The sequence below is a fragment of the Branchiostoma lanceolatum genome, chromosome 5, assembly GCF_035083965.1.
Source record: "Branchiostoma lanceolatum isolate klBraLanc5 chromosome 5, klBraLanc5.hap2, whole genome shotgun sequence".
Classification (NCBI taxonomy): Eukaryota; Metazoa; Chordata; class Leptocardii; order Amphioxiformes; family Branchiostomatidae; genus Branchiostoma; species Branchiostoma lanceolatum.
In genome coordinates this window covers 14641750-14659173 of record NC_089726.1, presented here as the reverse complement: position 1 = coordinate 14659173, position 17424 = coordinate 14641750, and the positions used below count along the sequence as shown (strand labels likewise).

The 17424-nt window shown below is 45.1% G+C and overlaps 1 protein-coding gene across 8 annotated transcripts; it reads right to left on the bottom strand.

The window, feature by feature from the left end:
• Window positions 1-336: 336 nt before the first annotated feature.
• LOC136435357 (sarcospan-like) lies at window positions 337-15175 on the bottom strand. Of its 8 annotated transcripts, none has more exons than XM_066428798.1 (4): window positions 14728-15175; window positions 2477-3046; window positions 2130-2213; window positions 337-1263 (listed from the first exon to the last, which is right to left on the bottom strand). In XM_066428798.1, the coding sequence occupies exons 2-4, from the start codon at window positions 3011-3013 to the stop codon at window positions 919-921; spliced, it is 966 nt and encodes a 321-aa protein (XP_066284895.1). In that variant the 5' UTR covers window positions 3014-3046; window positions 14728-15175; the 3' UTR covers window positions 337-918. The 8 variants fall into 8 exon arrangements, with proteins under 8 accessions (XP_066284895.1, XP_066284896.1, XP_066284897.1 ...); XM_066428799.1 differs by lacking the exon at window positions 14728-15175 and adding an exon at window positions 10936-11213; XM_066428800.1 differs by lacking the exon at window positions 14728-15175 and adding an exon at window positions 10553-10896.
• Window positions 15176-17424: the final 2249 nt, after the last annotated feature.

The following is a 17424-nucleotide window of genomic DNA, read 5'->3' as shown; positions in this document are numbered from 1 at the left end:
TGAAAAGCTAAGGAGTAGAGATCAGTAAAGCCATTACCGCCAAACAGTATAAATCAGATGTGGGCTGGGACAGACTCAAGACTCAGTCTAGACTCTAGACCAATGTCTTCAAGTCCTTAATTAAGTACCTTGGGATCACAGAACAACTCACGGTCTGCCGGGTGTTGACAGTTGACAAGACTTCAAACATGAACCTTAGCCTCAAGCCTCGTCTTGGTTCATGTATTCACAGCTTTGTTTCTGGATTAAAAGAACCACATGTATGTATCCTGCTGTTAGATTGAAAACAGATCGGGAAGTTTTTATTAGAGACAAAAAGACAAAGTAATCAATTAATACATTTAAATCTTTATTCTTGGGTAGGAAGAACTTACACTCCTTGATTTTGAAATAAATACATAAAGGTGTAACAAAATGGTCGAATCCACTGTAATCAAACAAGTCCATATTCGCCAGACGGACTGGAGGCAGTTTGAGTCATCAGTGTTCTTGGCCATCCGTGGGAGGGCATCTCCGGAGCCAAACGAGTTGGTGGGGTGTGTTTAGGCTCGGGCGTGGCGCCTTGTAACGCGTAACCCTGGTGTGACGTGACATTTCCATGTTCTTCAACGTCAAAACAACGCCAGATTACATCTTTGCTGATGGTCGTCACAGAAACAAGGGTGCGGCCACTCCAGAACACGCCATTTCCTACCTTTGATGCTTGTCAATTGCTTTAACTTCCAACTTACAAAACTCATTTTTCGTAAAACGCTTGAAGTGTTACTTCAGTCATCAATATCAACATGATCTGATAACTACTAACGTTACTTCTAACTAGCTGGCACCAAATGATTTATGTCTACGCAAGGTAGACACTGTTCCCTGATTTCTGAAAATGTAAATTCTCTAGATGAGTGTTCATCATAGTTATACTCGTTATGCGTAAGTAGCATAGGTGTATCCCAGGCCCGTGTAGAACCGCTGGTAGTTCCTCTTCCACATCATGACCAGGATGAGGAAACACACCAAGGCCCCGAACGCGTTGACGCCGCAGCTGATGAAGAGGAGGACCTTCAGCCTCTCGAAGACCAGGTTACAGTCGGTCATGTCGATGTACATGAAGACTCGTGCCGAGGAGTCGAACGACTTGGTGCACTGACAGGACGAGTCGAGCGACAGACATTCTACATAGTCCACGATACTGGTGCCGTGCAGCCCGGCAAACGTCGCCGCCACCACGCAGGCGATGCAGCAGAAGAACGTCAGCATCCAGAAGAAGATCTGTTGAGTGAAGAACAACGAGTCATTAACACTTTATTGGTCTATTGAAGTTGCCTGACTCTTATTATAAACTCATAATCATACTTCTGTTTAGCAAATCTTGCAGACTAGAGGTACCTGGTCGAACTCCATAACAGTATCGATTCAGCTCCCCAAAAAGGGGGCCTGCCGGACAGTTTTATTTTTGTATATTCTTAATATGAATTGTTAAATTTCCTTCATATACGTATACCAGGGCCGGGGCCCGGTTTGAAAATGTGACCTTAGCATAAGACAGTACGATTTTCTACCAAAAGACAGTTACCAGACAATTTGCAACAAAGTCAATGATGCCTAACTACAGTTGCGACATTTTCCAGTATCATTTTGTGTGTTAGTGCCTCTGGAATCTGAAACGTCCCTTTGATGGTTCAGCGAAATGGTTTGGTTAGGATACTTGTGCTGTATGTTTTATTGAAGCCGACTTGTCCGGGTGGCTGATTGATCAGAGTGCTTCAAGGCCAATCAGACGTTTCGTAAGATCACTTGGACGTGCGTTAAACAACAGGTGCCGTCGTCGCCACAGGACGGTAATCGTCGTCAAATATGGCGGGAATCTACTCGGGCTGTCCTAAATAAACGTCAGGAATTCGGGACGAACACGATCCGGGAACAGAAATACTTCTCGTTTGTCTGATACATTGCCAGGGTTATCAATTGGGACAGGTCTTCCAAACCGGGGTGTACAGTTCTCCCCGACACTCGGGTGCTAGTATGTACTAGGAATGAGACACAGGCGGAATGATACAATATCGTTCGCCTGAATACAGTTATTAGGACTTGGATCTTTAATTGGAATGATAAGACGTGTATGATTATGTACTTACCCTGACTCCAAAGTGCCAGGTGCTTTCAAACTTGTTTCGACTGAAGATGCAGGAATATATGCCGACAAACGCAGCTATTACAAGCTGTGAGAGAAAGGGCAAAATGAGTAGGTTAGACACAGTCCTACTTTAATATCTAATTTTCCACAGTATATAAGGCTGGGTCTAAGAATCATAGGCAGACAAATATGCGACAAAACAGTTGCGGTATCAAAGAGATCTCATGCGAACTAAGCGTACCTTTCAATAATTTTTCCAATATTCCAGCACTATGTTAGATACATGGCTTTTGTCTAATACAGTTTTGGACAACGTTTTCTTTTGAATACATGTTAGGTCTGACTCACCGGGATACCTGACCAGTAGGGCACATCACGTGACCTCGTGTCAGTGAAGATCTTACTGATGAAGACGCACAAGACGATGATGCCGGCTCCAGCTAGCAACTGGAATATCGTCAGGAAGAAGTACAACCTACAACATTCGCATCCCTTCCGTGGTGTCGCAGCGGGAGACTTCTGCCTGGAGCTTCCCCTGGGTCGGGGTGAGTGTGGCCCCGACTGCAAGTCCTTCGGGGTCATGCTCTGTGGTACCGTGGTCCGGAGCTGCATCTTCTGTGGGGACATCTCCGGCTCCTCATCACCCGTCCCCGGCTTTGGTCCATTCCGTTCTGACGGCTCGTTCGAAAGACCATTGACGGGGGCGGTCGATCCGTTTTTCGTCGAAGTTTTACCATTGGCTGCTGTCTTTCCGTTCGGCCTTCCGGAATCTTTCCCCGGCTTGTTTTGATGTTTCTCTGAGCGTTTGGCTGGAGAAGCATCACGTTTGGTCCGCGTGGCCGATTTGTTTTTACTCTGTTCCATTTCCATGGCGGGGTTGTCCATAGCAACACGGTCAGATGGACGTCTGTCGGTCACCTGTGTAGGACAGATCAAGTGATATGTAAAAACGGAAGAAAGACTCAGCTGTCAATCAGGAAAGAACATTCTCAAATCTTTTGCAACATCCACATATTGCATGGAACACCCACATTTATCGATTGGCTCAACTTTGGTGACCTACAGCCCAGTCCCCCACACACGTTCCTTACAGTAGAGAACATTCTACCCTGGCCCCCCGACCCCGGTGTCTATTGTCCCTGACCTACATATGACTTGACTCAACACAGAGGTCGCCTTGCGCTTTCAGCTTAATTTTCAGCGGTCAATTGAATTTTGTGTGGACACAAAAGCGGCACATTCATGTGTAGATTACAGAGGAGAAGACGAATTTTCGGAGTCAGCGGGCTGTGTTATCAGTCGGGAGGATCCGGACAGCCCGCTATGCGTCACTTCATCCCGACTAAACCGCCGTCCACCAGCTCATCAATCATTCAGCCATTTTGTATCCTTTTCTCTTTCCGGGTTTCCCCCCAAATTCCCTACCTTTCAGAGATGTTTCGATTCTCAACTCTGAGTTTAGGCATCAACACTGGTATTTTTTAGGTTCGACTTCGTGGTAGATCAACAACTGTTGACAGAGGCGTTACCGGGAGGTCAGGGTTTGTTTGGACCGCGATAACAACATGTTTGAACACATTAAATTTGTTGTCATGTTTGTTCAGACAGGAAAGCAAGTTCCTTTTACTCTATACAAAGGTACAATTTATCAAAATCCATGTTCCCATAAATCATGCCGAGATCGTCGTGTTTTGTTGTTAGGACATGGCGAAATTGACGGATGGGTTTCGACAATATTTATCTCTGTCATTCATTCTCTGATGATTTTGTGTATTCTTCTATGTCGTTGTAGCAACTGCATAGGCTGCATGCAGATAAAAGTAACTGAAGACATCTATAAAATATAATGCTGAAAACTGGGAATAAAACAGATACATGCATATCTTATACAAGATATTGCAATCGTCTTCAACATTTGATGAAAGGGCACTGGACTGCTTAGAACAGTCGTGGCTTTGGAAAGTAATAAATTCTAAGTATTAATATACATTGTAGATAAAAGTAAGTCAGGGTGGTCGCTTGGAGAGTTCTCAACTGTCGCTGTTTGTTCGACCGAGGTCAAGCATTCGGCTGCAGGCCTGTCATTATCGTGTGATTATTGTCACCAGTCACATGTAAAATCGTCAAATTACCCCCATTTTAAACCACAAGGCTGACAACAAACTCTATTGTTTTCTCTCACTTCGGTCCATAAAACCCAAACGAGCGGCCATTATACCGCGTATTTGCCTGAACTGGTTGTGATTTCCATCTGAAATCATGGTTGATGGTCTGTGAAACGGCCCTGTTGGAACGATACAGGACCTGTCCATGGCGACAAAAGACGACAAATAGTTATTGCTGTCTTTTCTTGTCCAGCACCGCCTTTCTACATATGAACTCACGGGCAAATATTGTCTCTGATGACACATTTATGTTGACTCTGAAAACAACAATATGACAATTCACACCCCCATGTGGCACATCTGTTTGGGACGACCCCACATGGTGGTCGTCAGTCCGACGTTCGTTCTCCCAAAAATATACAGCTGCGTAAATTCCCTGACAGACTGGTGCCAATAAATGTAATAAGGAACAGAGTTTAGATCTATCCCATTGTTAAATATGGCCATCGTTAAACACATATGTGTGTTCCACCCGTACCCAGAACCTCCAAGAAGGGTGACAACGTCAGCAGCAAAAATACCTCCGACAGAAGAACTTAGACCAAGTACATGGACTTGCCCTGGTTCTACACCAAATACATTAAGTTATCTTTAACCATTCTGTTCTAACCTTACTCGCCATTCCTTACTCAAAACCGAACTCTAAACTACACACTGAGGTCATTTTGTTTTTCACGTCGCTTGTAGACGAAAAGTGATGGTATAAACACGCAATGTTCTGTACAGGCATCCATCGTTTGGACCGCTTACTGTACATCAACGCAGCGCTACCCGTGAGACAATTCAATTTTCTCACATACTCACAAAACCCAACTGGAGTCCCCGTAGGTCCACCAAGACATGGTCTGGAGGTTCCAACCTCTCAGGATCCCCAGTAGCAGGAGGCTTACGGTTTTACCATCGGCCCAAATTTAATCCCAAGAGAAGTGACGCCGGCAGCTGGCAACGGCCCTTTCCTACTGGGCCAGATCACGGACTCCTGCCAAATAAAGTCTCCTAAACCCTCTCCTGCACTCATGTCCAGAAACCGGAGTAGAAGTGATAAACCTGGCAGAGATAGCCGGCTAGCTCAGGGACGGATCGGTATACATACAGGGGGATGTGTGACGAGCGCAGTATGTACCCTGGGGGCAAGCCATGTTTTTTCTTGGCGGGTTTTTACATCCAGCCATCTCCGTACATCCAGCGGTTACCAGTGTGAGTCAGACGAAAGGTTTGACAATCTTGACTTGTTCACTGAATTCAAGTGAATTGGGCCAGGAAATACAGAGGATCGTTTATCATGGTCTGTCCTATCTGTACACCGAGAGACAGTGTAAATATGACGACGTTTGTTTTGTTTACACTTTCTCTGAGACAACACAAGACCTCTTCAGTCCGAGTGGCCATAGTAGCGTCAAAATTTCGTGTCCTTTTATTAACAATTCTGCCTCTTCGTCATAACTTATCCATCAAGTAGGAAAGATAACGTTATTCACCCACCTTTTCTTGAACTAGTTGAAGATCAAGACAAACCCTACAGAATTGTAGTAAAGGAATCCTCTGACCGAGTGACCAGTGACCATGGAGTGCACGCACATGTCATGATTGCAATACCCAGGGAGGTTACCTTAGCACCTTCGCAGTCTAGTTTCACTGCCGTAACTAAGTATGTAAGTATGCCACAGTGACACAAACAACTTACGCAGCGGTAAGAAAAGTACTTTGACCACACGTACCACCATGGGGATATCTCGTACGTCGTGTCCGGGAGGGGAGGGAACAGGAAATGCCCGGTATGTGAACTCCGAACCCCCAAAAGACATGTCCCAGCTGACCGGCACCGCTGGGTGCTCAATCCGTGTGAATAAAGGTGTAAACAACTTCCTCTCGGACTAATGAGGTGGGGAATTATCACCGAACAACGAACTAGTAGATTAGCGCGTTATTAGCAGTATATGGACCGTCTATAGACTGGGGTGTGAAGGATCAAGCAGCAGGGAACAGAACTCCAGCAAGGGCAACTGTCCCCCACGGGCAACGGCGTTCATCAATAGCTCGTAGAGGGTAGACACGAAGAACCTGGCTGCGAATCATGCAGCGCTCCCCAAAAAATAAACGCCAGCACCCCAAGAAGGCTGGGAAGGAGGCTAAATATACAGTCCAAACTTTATGTTGAATATTGCATTCCGACTTTCGGTTCATTTTTGGTCAGGCTAAAAAAAAATCTCACATGCCATACGACGCAGCAGCATCCCAGTCTAGTATTATAAAGTAAAGTCTACGACTAAAAATACTAAGAGTAAAACACCCTTGCAGACATCCATGTCATCACTGCATCATATCCTAAGGCATATGGATTCCTTGGGGCCGAAGTTGGGGACCTTTCAAATTTACGAGGCTGGGCCTACACTACAGACGTGTACGTGATAAGGTCAAAGTGGACGAGACCATAAGTCCCTTACGTAAACACAGTTTGCAGGGCAACGTGGCCAGACTTGGCAATATGTGCACCAACCCAAAACACTGGTCCGTCATATCGCCTGGGTGATTAAACTTATCATGTGTATTTGAGATGTTTCCAATTATAATGTTAACAAGAATCTACACGTAATATGCATTATACTGAATGCTCACAGAGGAAAACACGCGACCAGTAGCAGCCAGTGAGTAGACAAGTCTCGTATTTGGCCTCTAATCCGTCACGCGGTGATTATAAGACCAACAGAACGAAATGATTAAATATGACCGTGACCACTGATACCAGGGAAGCCTGGTGGAGCAGCGCTGCGGTGGCGTCTGGATTCCAGGTTAACTCAAAATGAGAACCAGCCCGGTAGTGTTTGTCGTACCAAGGAGGTTTAACCTCCTTGGTCGTACATGGCGTTGTTTGGACAAAGATGTACTCCCACATTGTCTCAATTTAAACACGTCTATCATCAAAGTTGAGATTTAAATGAACACAGGAAGACATTTAGAAACGGGATGTTGTTATTCTTAGGACGTGCAGGCCTGTACCAATCGCACCGTCCAGAAGGTCACGGACGTATTCGATTAGGCAGCTTCATGCTCAGAGCGGATGTTATTCACCCGTTCCTTTCCATCTCGCCGAGAGAATCTATATTCTCAGGAACCCTTGAGTGCAAGGGAAGCAAACATAAGATAGACCGCCGCTACCCTGACATGTCCGTCCCAATAACATGTTTCCGAAAACCAAGGCCGGCCCAGTGGACCAGGTGCACTTGACACCAACTTCCTCGGAATGAAAAAGGTGTTGACAACATTCTGACCACAAGTAAAAGACAACAGTGGATGGCTACATGCCCCACACTTCTGTGGCCTTAGATAAATATACTTTCAGTTAGGAGTCTGTGGCATATACACTCAGAATCCTCTTCCGTATCGAATACATTGTGAACGTTGCACTTGTAGTTCTATATGAAGGACTATATAAAATGGGCTATTCAATGTAATGCAGCCACTAAGCGTCTCTACATTCGATTCTCATGTGGTATGCACACAACAAAATAAGAAAGGCAAAGTATTAGAATATATTTTAAGTGATGTGAATGACAGCCACTTGGTACATGTTAACCTTGAGAAGGGCCATACCAGCCACAGACCGCCAATGATTAATGTGAGATTGATGTGAGATTGCCTTTAGTAACGTGGGAAAATGTGCCCATACATACCCAAGAAATGCCCCTGACGCAAATAGGTTGTCAAAACCATAAGTCAATCACACCACTTAGGATCGATGTTGTAACATATTAGGCGTATTGTGCTGTGATTCTTCATTCTGTGTATGCTCACAGGGTGACAATTTGGTGTTGGTAGGCTGTTGGGACGAAACGGGACTCTATGGGTAAGGTTGAACATATAAGCGATGTATTTGGGGTTCATTCAATTTCGCAATTGACCCTTCCCAAGGCGCTACCCAAGACGAAGTCTATGACCAAACCTGGCTTCCCAAAACAAACGAGACACGGTTCGTGGTCCTAATCACTCGGCAATATGTTTTAGTCGAACCAATTGGTCGAACAGAGAAATGTCACTCATGAAGATGACCCCATTTTCCATACGAGTACGGTATGAATGTATGGTGGACGAGAACGCCCAGTCCCAGAGTCGGGAACATAGCCCGATGATATTAAACAAGACTCTGATAACCCTGGGTACGAGACCACCATCAAGGTCTCGTGCTGTGTATTTGTTGTCATCGCATCGAACAAAATAGCAAACTTGTTCTTACAGAATTAGGGCAACTTTTCAACACTCAACATGTGAAAGATCCAGATGGCGACATCATCAAATGCATCCGCTGACATCCGCATGTCCAGAACATTGTCAAAGCATTTGGACAAATTTCCGAACGTCATACAACATTCAAAACGACACAATCACAGACAGTCGCAGTCTTGCTGTTAGACGTACAACAGCATTTGTCGCTGACACTAGCACTATGAAGACGGTATCCACTTGTATTTTCCTTCTACCAGAGGTTTACAAAACAGACGACAGTTGTAAACATCAACGCCCCACTAACGAAGTGTTTGGAGATGTTCAACCGACACCGTCAGCTGCCCTACTGAGTCCGCAACTACGAAGTGGTATGTAGAGGACTTGGTTTTGGATACAGATACTTCTAACAGCTGTATCAGTTACGACTCCGCCGTGTATTTGCATAACTTCCCCGTGACATCTTCGGCTGATGTGTTGCCAACATCGGCAGAGGCACTTATGGAGGAGCTGTAACATGGCCAAGTACAAACACAACTTCAAAGCGAGGCATCTGTCCTTCCAATTCTTCCCACTCCTGGTGTTGTGACGTCACCAGAAGTGCGAGTTTCCTGCCCTCTGGTTGGCAGACGTCCAAGAATGGTCGGCAGACATCCCCAGGCGAATTAGGCAGATCTAACGATCTAGAAATGTGTTTTGTGGGTTTAGGATACACTTTAGAGATAAGGGTTACGACACCATCCCCTTATGCCGAAAATACAATCAAAGGGTTAAGATGTTTACATTTCAGTCTACATGATGAAATGCACGCCTATGTTTCTGTACAAGTACATTTGTACATCGATGGAAAACTGTACGCATCTGAATGCCTGCCCCAGTCACCTATGCTGCATTGGGAGTAACCTATAACCTCCTTGGAGTAACATGCCTCAGTTGCACAACTGTTATGTCTCGAAAAGCAAAGATGTCGCCCTGTCATAAAAGATCAAAAGGAAGACGAAACAACTTTCGATGACAAAACACGCATTAGCAACATAGAGATTGTCTCCCTACATCCGTACCTTTGTCCTCCTCCTTCCCCGGGCTTACCGCAAGCTTTCCTAGACGCCCAAATGAATCCATATTTCTCAGAACGTTTGTGATCTTTCGTTCCCTGCTAACGAGCTTGTACAAGGCCATGTGGGTGAAACAACACGCGGAGTAACCCAAGTCAGACGGTAATGACCTGACAGGTGCGGTGCACGGTGTACGGAGGAAACGGGGTATTTGCCCAGGCATTTGTCACGTGGGCGCAAAACACGACATTAGTTCTCTCAGGCCAAAGGACCGCTGTTTGAGTCAAAACACCACAGCGGCATCTCCCTGTCTCTACAGATGGAACAGTAAACACCAGGGACTTTTCTATCGGCATACACGTCTCTAACATCTAAGGAGACTGTTGTCTGCCTCAATATTATGTTCGCATACAGAGTAAACATTTCGAACAACGGAGATAACAACGACGCAAGCATTTCCACTCGTTAAGATTAGAGATGAGTAAAGTAGAGCAAGGGCATACTCTATGTACAAAACTGCACAAGACATCACTACTTACCTTAAAAGTGCGTTTATACATCAATAACCAGCAGTGATCTTGCTGCTCTGTGTGAAAGAAGCGCCCAACCCAACCCACACCTACGGAGTGACGGAGCACTTTGGTAAAATCTACAACGCCGGATGGGAAGTATTCCTTACCGATAAACAGGAAGAAAGGTTTCGAGTGAAAGGCTTACTTTTTCCAAGAGAGCATGAGTCACTGAGAAAGGAGTCTTCCCCGTTATATGTTGGATCAAATGCAGAGTTATAACAAAAAACGCCCACTTTCCAGTTACATTTCCACCGACCCGTACTTCCTCGGAAATTCCATCAGGCAGTCCTGCCCTAGCTACTAGTGCTCTTTCCCCCTGTCATCTTCACGTTGTAACTTCAATGTTACCGTGCTCCGGCTGTCTGTCATGGTACAGTACCGAAATGTGATCATATGTCACGACTCCTGACTTACCCCTGATCTCTCGATCAAGGACGAGGCACGGTGTAGATCAAGGGCACCTCACGGTCAGCGGACGGCACACAAAGCCTCCAGTCAGTCTCCGACTCAGAGACCATCCGTGCAGTAGACAGACCTTTCAAAGGCAGCTGACCCGTTTACGTGATCCTCACTCTCTGCTTGCTCACAGTGAACTAGGGGAGGACCATCTATTTTTGTAGAACATGTGTGTCGCATCAGCCCGCACCAAATCGGTTCTGCACTCTTCCTCCACTGAGGAAAAAGTCGTCTGAAACGACTCCCTCACGACCCAGCACGCCTTCAGAGTCCGCCCAGCGGAGTCAGTACGTGGGAAGTCTGTCTGACAAAATCGTAAGTCTTGGCCAGCTAGAACTTACCTTGGTCAAAGTTGACGGCTTATTCAAACATTGCCCTGCCACGCCTACGCCTCAGAGGAAGGAGACGTTCCGGGCGCCCCCCTGGCACTTACAGATGGGTAGGAAGACACAGGGCGTAGTACCAGGCTTGAACTTGTGTCCTCGACTGAGAAAAGATGGTCAGGAGGGTCACAACAACCTAAATCTCATACGGTTCTGCTGCTAATTGATTGTTCTCTCCCGGAGAAGAGCGTGCAGTGGCGGGGAATGCGCCTGTTTACCCCCCGCCGGGGATAATGTTGACAGATTTCGGCCCTCTCGGCATGAATAATCGTCCCAAGATGGGCCCGGCGGCTTCGATTGCACACACAAACAACACACTTGTCCACTAAAGCAAATTTCCATATCGTTCCTTTTCCACCCAAATTATCCTCGTGGCGCCGCTGGAATCTTGGGTTTGTGGAATGAGCCGTGGTAGATCTCTACTCTACTCTACTCTACTCTAGACAGGTCTGGGCACCCGTCTGGCCGAGCATACAAGTAGAGTAGAGTAGAGCAGACACGCTTTTTTTCCTCATCCTCCAGGCCGGGTTCTGTATATTTGCATACCGTCAGTAGAATCGGATGCATACTGAAAACAGCACCCTTTACAGTCTGTACTACCTGTGTACTTTCGAGAACCACAACATAGAAATATTCCGTCTATCAGAACTCTAAGCTGTCCACAATATGAAAAATCACCTTCAACTAGTGGTTTTTATAGACAGGCCCTGCCCAATGGGTCGATATTCTATCCTCTAGCAGCGTACTGGTAATTAAATGAGAACAAGTTCATGCACCCGGGGATAGAACAGCCTCAAGTACGTGCCATGCATACATCTGTCAGTAATCACATGTGTCCTTTGACTTTTTTCCTTGTGGATCAAGAATAAAGTTTGTTTTTTTGTCTGTCACTGTTTGGCAAGACCAGGGGCTTGTTCACATGTCCTGGAGGGGGTTCCTCTCGGTCAATTTTTTTTAATTTTTGCCATAGTACCACCCCCTTTTACACTTATTATCATGTATCATGATCGTTATTTATCTCAATTAACTATTCCTATAATCTGACGAAGTCCTTCGGGCGACTAGGGCACAGAAATAGTTACCAAATTAGGTCTGGCTGTCAAGGCACAAGGTCACCCTAGGGATCCCTAGGGGCAGACGTGTTCTATACTGGCCGGTAGTCAAGGTGAGCCGCTGGTATTTGGGGCATGTTCTGTTCAATACCGCCATCACAAGGTATCTCAGAATGTCAATGACTGTAGCACGCTTTTACTAAGCCCAAGGATGCGGGACAGGCAAATTGCCCCCACTCCTGCCAATAGTATACTCCTTGCTACACACACATAACTAGCAAAGGCCGGGACTCCTACCTGGCCGACATAATCTACTGTACTCTACTCATGCTCAGAGTATACTCTGCTCTGGAAAACAGCCATCCACATTTGTTAGTAAAATAAATTTGCAACGTTTGACGAACAGTAACCAGCACGCTGGCACAGCCCACTCTTTCTCTTCCCCCATCAAAGAGGTCTAGATGTAACGTTACCAGTATATAGTGTAATCTTAGGAAGATGACGTTAACGATAGTAATCGTTATACATCCCAGCACAGTTGAAGAACAAACTCAGGGCTGAACTAACTGTTGACGTTACTAGCTTTTACCATTTGAATAGCTTACAAAAATCCATATCACTACTAAAATCAACAAACCCACTTACGATGAAAAATGTGGGTCTCTTCATTTTCCACTGCCTTCAAAAAAGAAGTCAAACCCAACCATAGTCAACCTTAGTTAACTTAGAACTTTGACAGTAGTCTAGATAACTATTTTTGATTCCCATGTATTCCCATGTACTTGTTTGTCTGCAATTAGCCTTCGGGCATGAACTTGCAATAAAGTTATTATTATTATTATAAGTTTTAACGTGTTCTGGAGACGAAACAGAACCGTGAGACCACCTCGTCTAAAGCGGTATGATGCCGGAAACTCTCAACCACTCCCAAAACCTCAGAAGTCACAACAGATAAGGGTCAGAATAAAACATTCTCCTGTTGTGGTTGTAACAACTTCGTGCTTCAGCGCAAGACGCGAAACACGCGACTCAGCCCCTCCCCCCTCGTCTCAAGACATATTGTATTTTCATGATCGGAAGGAATAGGATGTGTATCTTTGCTGCCAATGCTACAAATTCACAGTTATTGAAATCATTTTGGGGGCGGAAACCAACAGAGTAAAACAGTACATCCCAAAGGTGTTTCAAACGACCCACCTTAAAAAAGAACATCAGACATCGTCAGAGTGTATTCGGACTCACCAGCGACAAAAATCTTTTAAAGAAAGAAATCATTTCAAATTATTCATTGTCCTGATAAGTGTGAAGTTAAACGATACGGTTTAGAACTTTTGATAATCGTGTATGAATTTTACTGCCCTTATCTCAGAAGAGGGATGCAGCCATCTAGTCTGGCTATCTGTATGTTCAGATTACTGAGGGCGCCAGTCGAAGAAATGTAATTAGCCCATGGCGCGCTTCCTTCATCTTCAAACAGCACTGAGGACCGAGACTAAAAAAAGGCTAAAGATGGCCCTTGCGATAACGTAATTGGCTTCCTGCATGTTTTTTTTTTTTCACCTGGGCAAACGACTTGTTCAAGACGTTCAAGTTAATGAAGGGTCGAATAACGTTACATGTCATTCTGTCGTTCCAAGTCAGGACCTTTGATAAGGCTTTATGAAGAAACAGACCCACTGGTCGAGTAGAACAATTATTTTAATTTCAATGTATCGTATGTCTATCTGGTACGCGAGGATTTTTCTTTTTTCTTCTGTCCTGTGGCTACTACTGACTTTCGGTAGTTTTCTACGATTTGCGGCATAGTCTTGGCCTTAGTTTGATATTTCGTTATGGATTTGTCACCCCCTTTTTATAGAACGGTCCAGTCCTTGGCTCTGGGCCCAGGGCTGTCCGTAGTCACAAGAAGTGCAGACATCAAACACGTCAGGTCTAGATGGACAGAAAATAAACAGATGTCTGAGTACGTGTGATCACAACAACTTGGACCTGTGCCTCCCCAGTCTAGCCTGGAATCCATCCTATCTAGCTTCCGGCCGCTACCCAAGCTCCGCTTGGCCAGGCAGCGGAGCTTGGGTAGCGGCCGGAAGCTAAATAGGATGGATTCCAGGCTATCCCCAGTCCGCCCCGGCGCCCCTCCCCCCAGCTCAGGAAAAGCAACACTATCTTTACATCTGCTGCTGACGTAAATAGCATCCGATTGGCCTCGTCTCCCGAGCTGTTGACGGAGTGTTGTTTCCCCAGCTCGAGGGAAAATATATTTATAACTGGTATATCATGATACCATCAGTATCAACACAGCATCCGCATGTGTTCCTGCATCAGCTGGCTAAGAATCAGTGCGTCCTCAGTTTAAAATTACGGTTGTGTCGAAAATGAAGAGGCTATCTAACTAGATCTAGAGCATCTGAAAACTAAGACATTTCGTCCATGAAGTTAAGATAAGGCCAGAACATAAAGCTAAGGTGGTTCGTCATTAAAGGAAAATACTCTCAAGACGTACAATATTCGGAAACTTGCACAGAAATATGAGGTAACAACAACACACTTGCGTATTGAGTCTATCATAGTTGCTTGTTGGTCCATGTTGTCTGAGTACACCACGGAGTAAACAGTGTTACAACTAACTCACTGAGTTCCCTCTCCTGTCTCGTAAACAACGTGGGTTTTACCTCATCTTAAAGACTTAAACACTTACCTGTTGTATAAAAAGAGTTCTGAAGTAGGAAGAGATACTGCAGTATTGTCCAAATTTGGCTCTGGTCTGGTCTGGTCAGACTGGGGTTCCACATTCCTTGCCGCTCGCCTGTAGGCTCATCTGGTCCCCATCTCGCCTCCGGACACAACTGGGACTGGATAACGTGAACCGGCTGATTTCCTACCTCTATCAAATGATGTAGGAGTTACATTACCAATAGTTTACTATGAGAACGGGTTTACGTCCGAAATTATGGGAAAATCTGGGTCAATCTGGGTCTGAATACGACGAGGGGCGGCGTCCAACAGACACAGCACCGCGACAAGATTGTTACGTATTTGTCGGGCCGATCAGGCGCCGTTGAATGTACGGTCGGGTTACATGGGGTGTAAAAATCCTTCCTCTTCTCGGCAGGACTGTTTTGGTTGGAGCGCTGCGATATCTGCTGGGGGTCCTCTTTTGAAGATCGGGACTGCATCTATCTATGCACACCCCTACGTCATTGCAAAAATCTATTTTCTAAGTTGATCTTTTTAGATTATAACGTTAACATTTCTACTTTCTGCAGTCATTTTCCATATAATTAATGTCTCGGACTTGGCTGCATAGTGCACGCTACAAGCTGCCAACATTTTGCCAACACTAGTGGCCCACCCTGTGATGCCAACTTTGACATTGACCTAGCCCTGATCTTTAGCAGTCCCTTTCATTTTGGTTATTCGCCAATACACCACTGGGGATAGCTAAATACCACCGTACCCATTGGCCATATGTCACGGTTCTGTTTGTGAATACCACACTATTGTGGTTAGGACTAATTCTCTCAGCAATAAAACGTAACATGTTACCTGATATAATCTTCTTTTCTTTCCATTTTCAAAGAAAACTAAATACCAATATTTGGTGGGGGCCGGGGCTGACATACTAGTAATTTGACATCGTTGCCGTAGAAAGAATATATGTGAAAGTTGAAACCCATCGCGTCAGGCAGGACTCTTTGCTCTCCTGTGCATTACTAGTACTAGTTATTCTGTTCTTCCCTTATCACAAATGTTATCCCAGCAATCCACAAGTCTCGCTTGTTTTGTCCCCGTTATCGGGCACCAGGGACGTGTGTACGCGGAGGGACACCGCTTGATTGAAGTTACGGGTGTTCATGCCGCGTAAGAATGTAAACAGACTCCGTCAAATGGCACAGACGAGAATTTATCGTTTTCACGAAGGCCAGGGCATGAAGGGTGCTGGCGTGAAGCCAACACGTAACAAATGGGAATCGTGCAGGGAGCAACTTCGCAGCATGTACTTCGTTTTATTTCCGCAAGGTGTCGTACATCATATGAACCGCAGTCAAAGGCTGGTGATATCACCATGCTCCCATACTCTGGCCACTTCAACATACAGGATATTTTTTAACCAAACTTTTTCCAGATTTCTTGATGTATTCACTTGCATAGGTCAAACTTCATAAGTATGATTGACCAGTATTGACGACAATATGCTGTGACCTAAATGTGCTACTCTCCGAGCCGACGTTGGTGGACAAAATTGTGACCTTCTTGTCATATACCCCGTTATGCCCCGCTTTCTGTTGGCACTCTCGTGACGAAAGAAAATGGGGGGTATGATAAGAAGGTCACAATCTTCTCCACCAGCCTCTGCTTGGAGAGTAAAATGTGTAACAAGCTAAGAAGTCGCACGTCTTGTTATATGGTGTATAGGTGTTGACGTTATCCACTCGCATATCGAACATATGAAACTCATATCATGTCCACGTCTTGGCGTGTAGGCGTTGACATTTTCCACTCATTTATCGGACATGCGAAACCCAGGTCTTATGTCCTAATGATGCCTTGCACGCTTTCTCAATCGATATTAACCATTATTCAATGATATAATGTACGTCTCCCCAGCCTAACATAAATGTGTAGCTGAATAAAAATGGCATAGCAACAACTTGACAGAAACAGCAACGAGGAAGAAAAATGTGTTCCATTTACATTCTTATCTGTCTAAAATGGCCGGATGTCTCCGTCAGCTTGACACAGTTAGGCACAAGATAGGAGAGAGACGCTGACACGGGGTGCTTCATCTTTGACCTTTGGATGACATTTAGGAAAGGACGTCAGCGAACACCGGGAATGAATGTAGCACATAGTAATGGCTGACTTTCTTGCTATTCATCTCTTTTTTTAATTTCTTGGTAACCGTGCCACTAATGCCGATCACGTAACATGTCTAAATGACAAATCAAGAGAACATGCCGTCTAGAATCTCTGATGCCTACTAAATATCACTCAATTTGAACTATTGAATGGCTTGAATGAAAGGGGTTCGCATTTCCAAACCACCGTGTTCCAGTCACAGTGTCAGAACGATTCTATTTTACTGTCAAACCATCTAACCACTTCTTCTGGGTTTTGTAGATAAGGGGCATACAATAAGTGCCTGGTCTCTCGAGTACTGGCAAACCATGTTTCTTAATGACCTAATTCCTGCGTTTGAAGAAATTCTTATGGCATGGCGACTTAGAAGTTATAGAGCAGAGTAGAGTTTTCGGTCAGGTAGGATCCATTTCCAGTTTAGACCGCTCCTTTCAAGATACAGTATTAATTCCTCAAGAACTACTCTTACGTGCTGTCAAATGCGTGTGTCTGGAAGGAAAAGAAAATAACGTTTGATTTTTGGCTGGAATTTGCA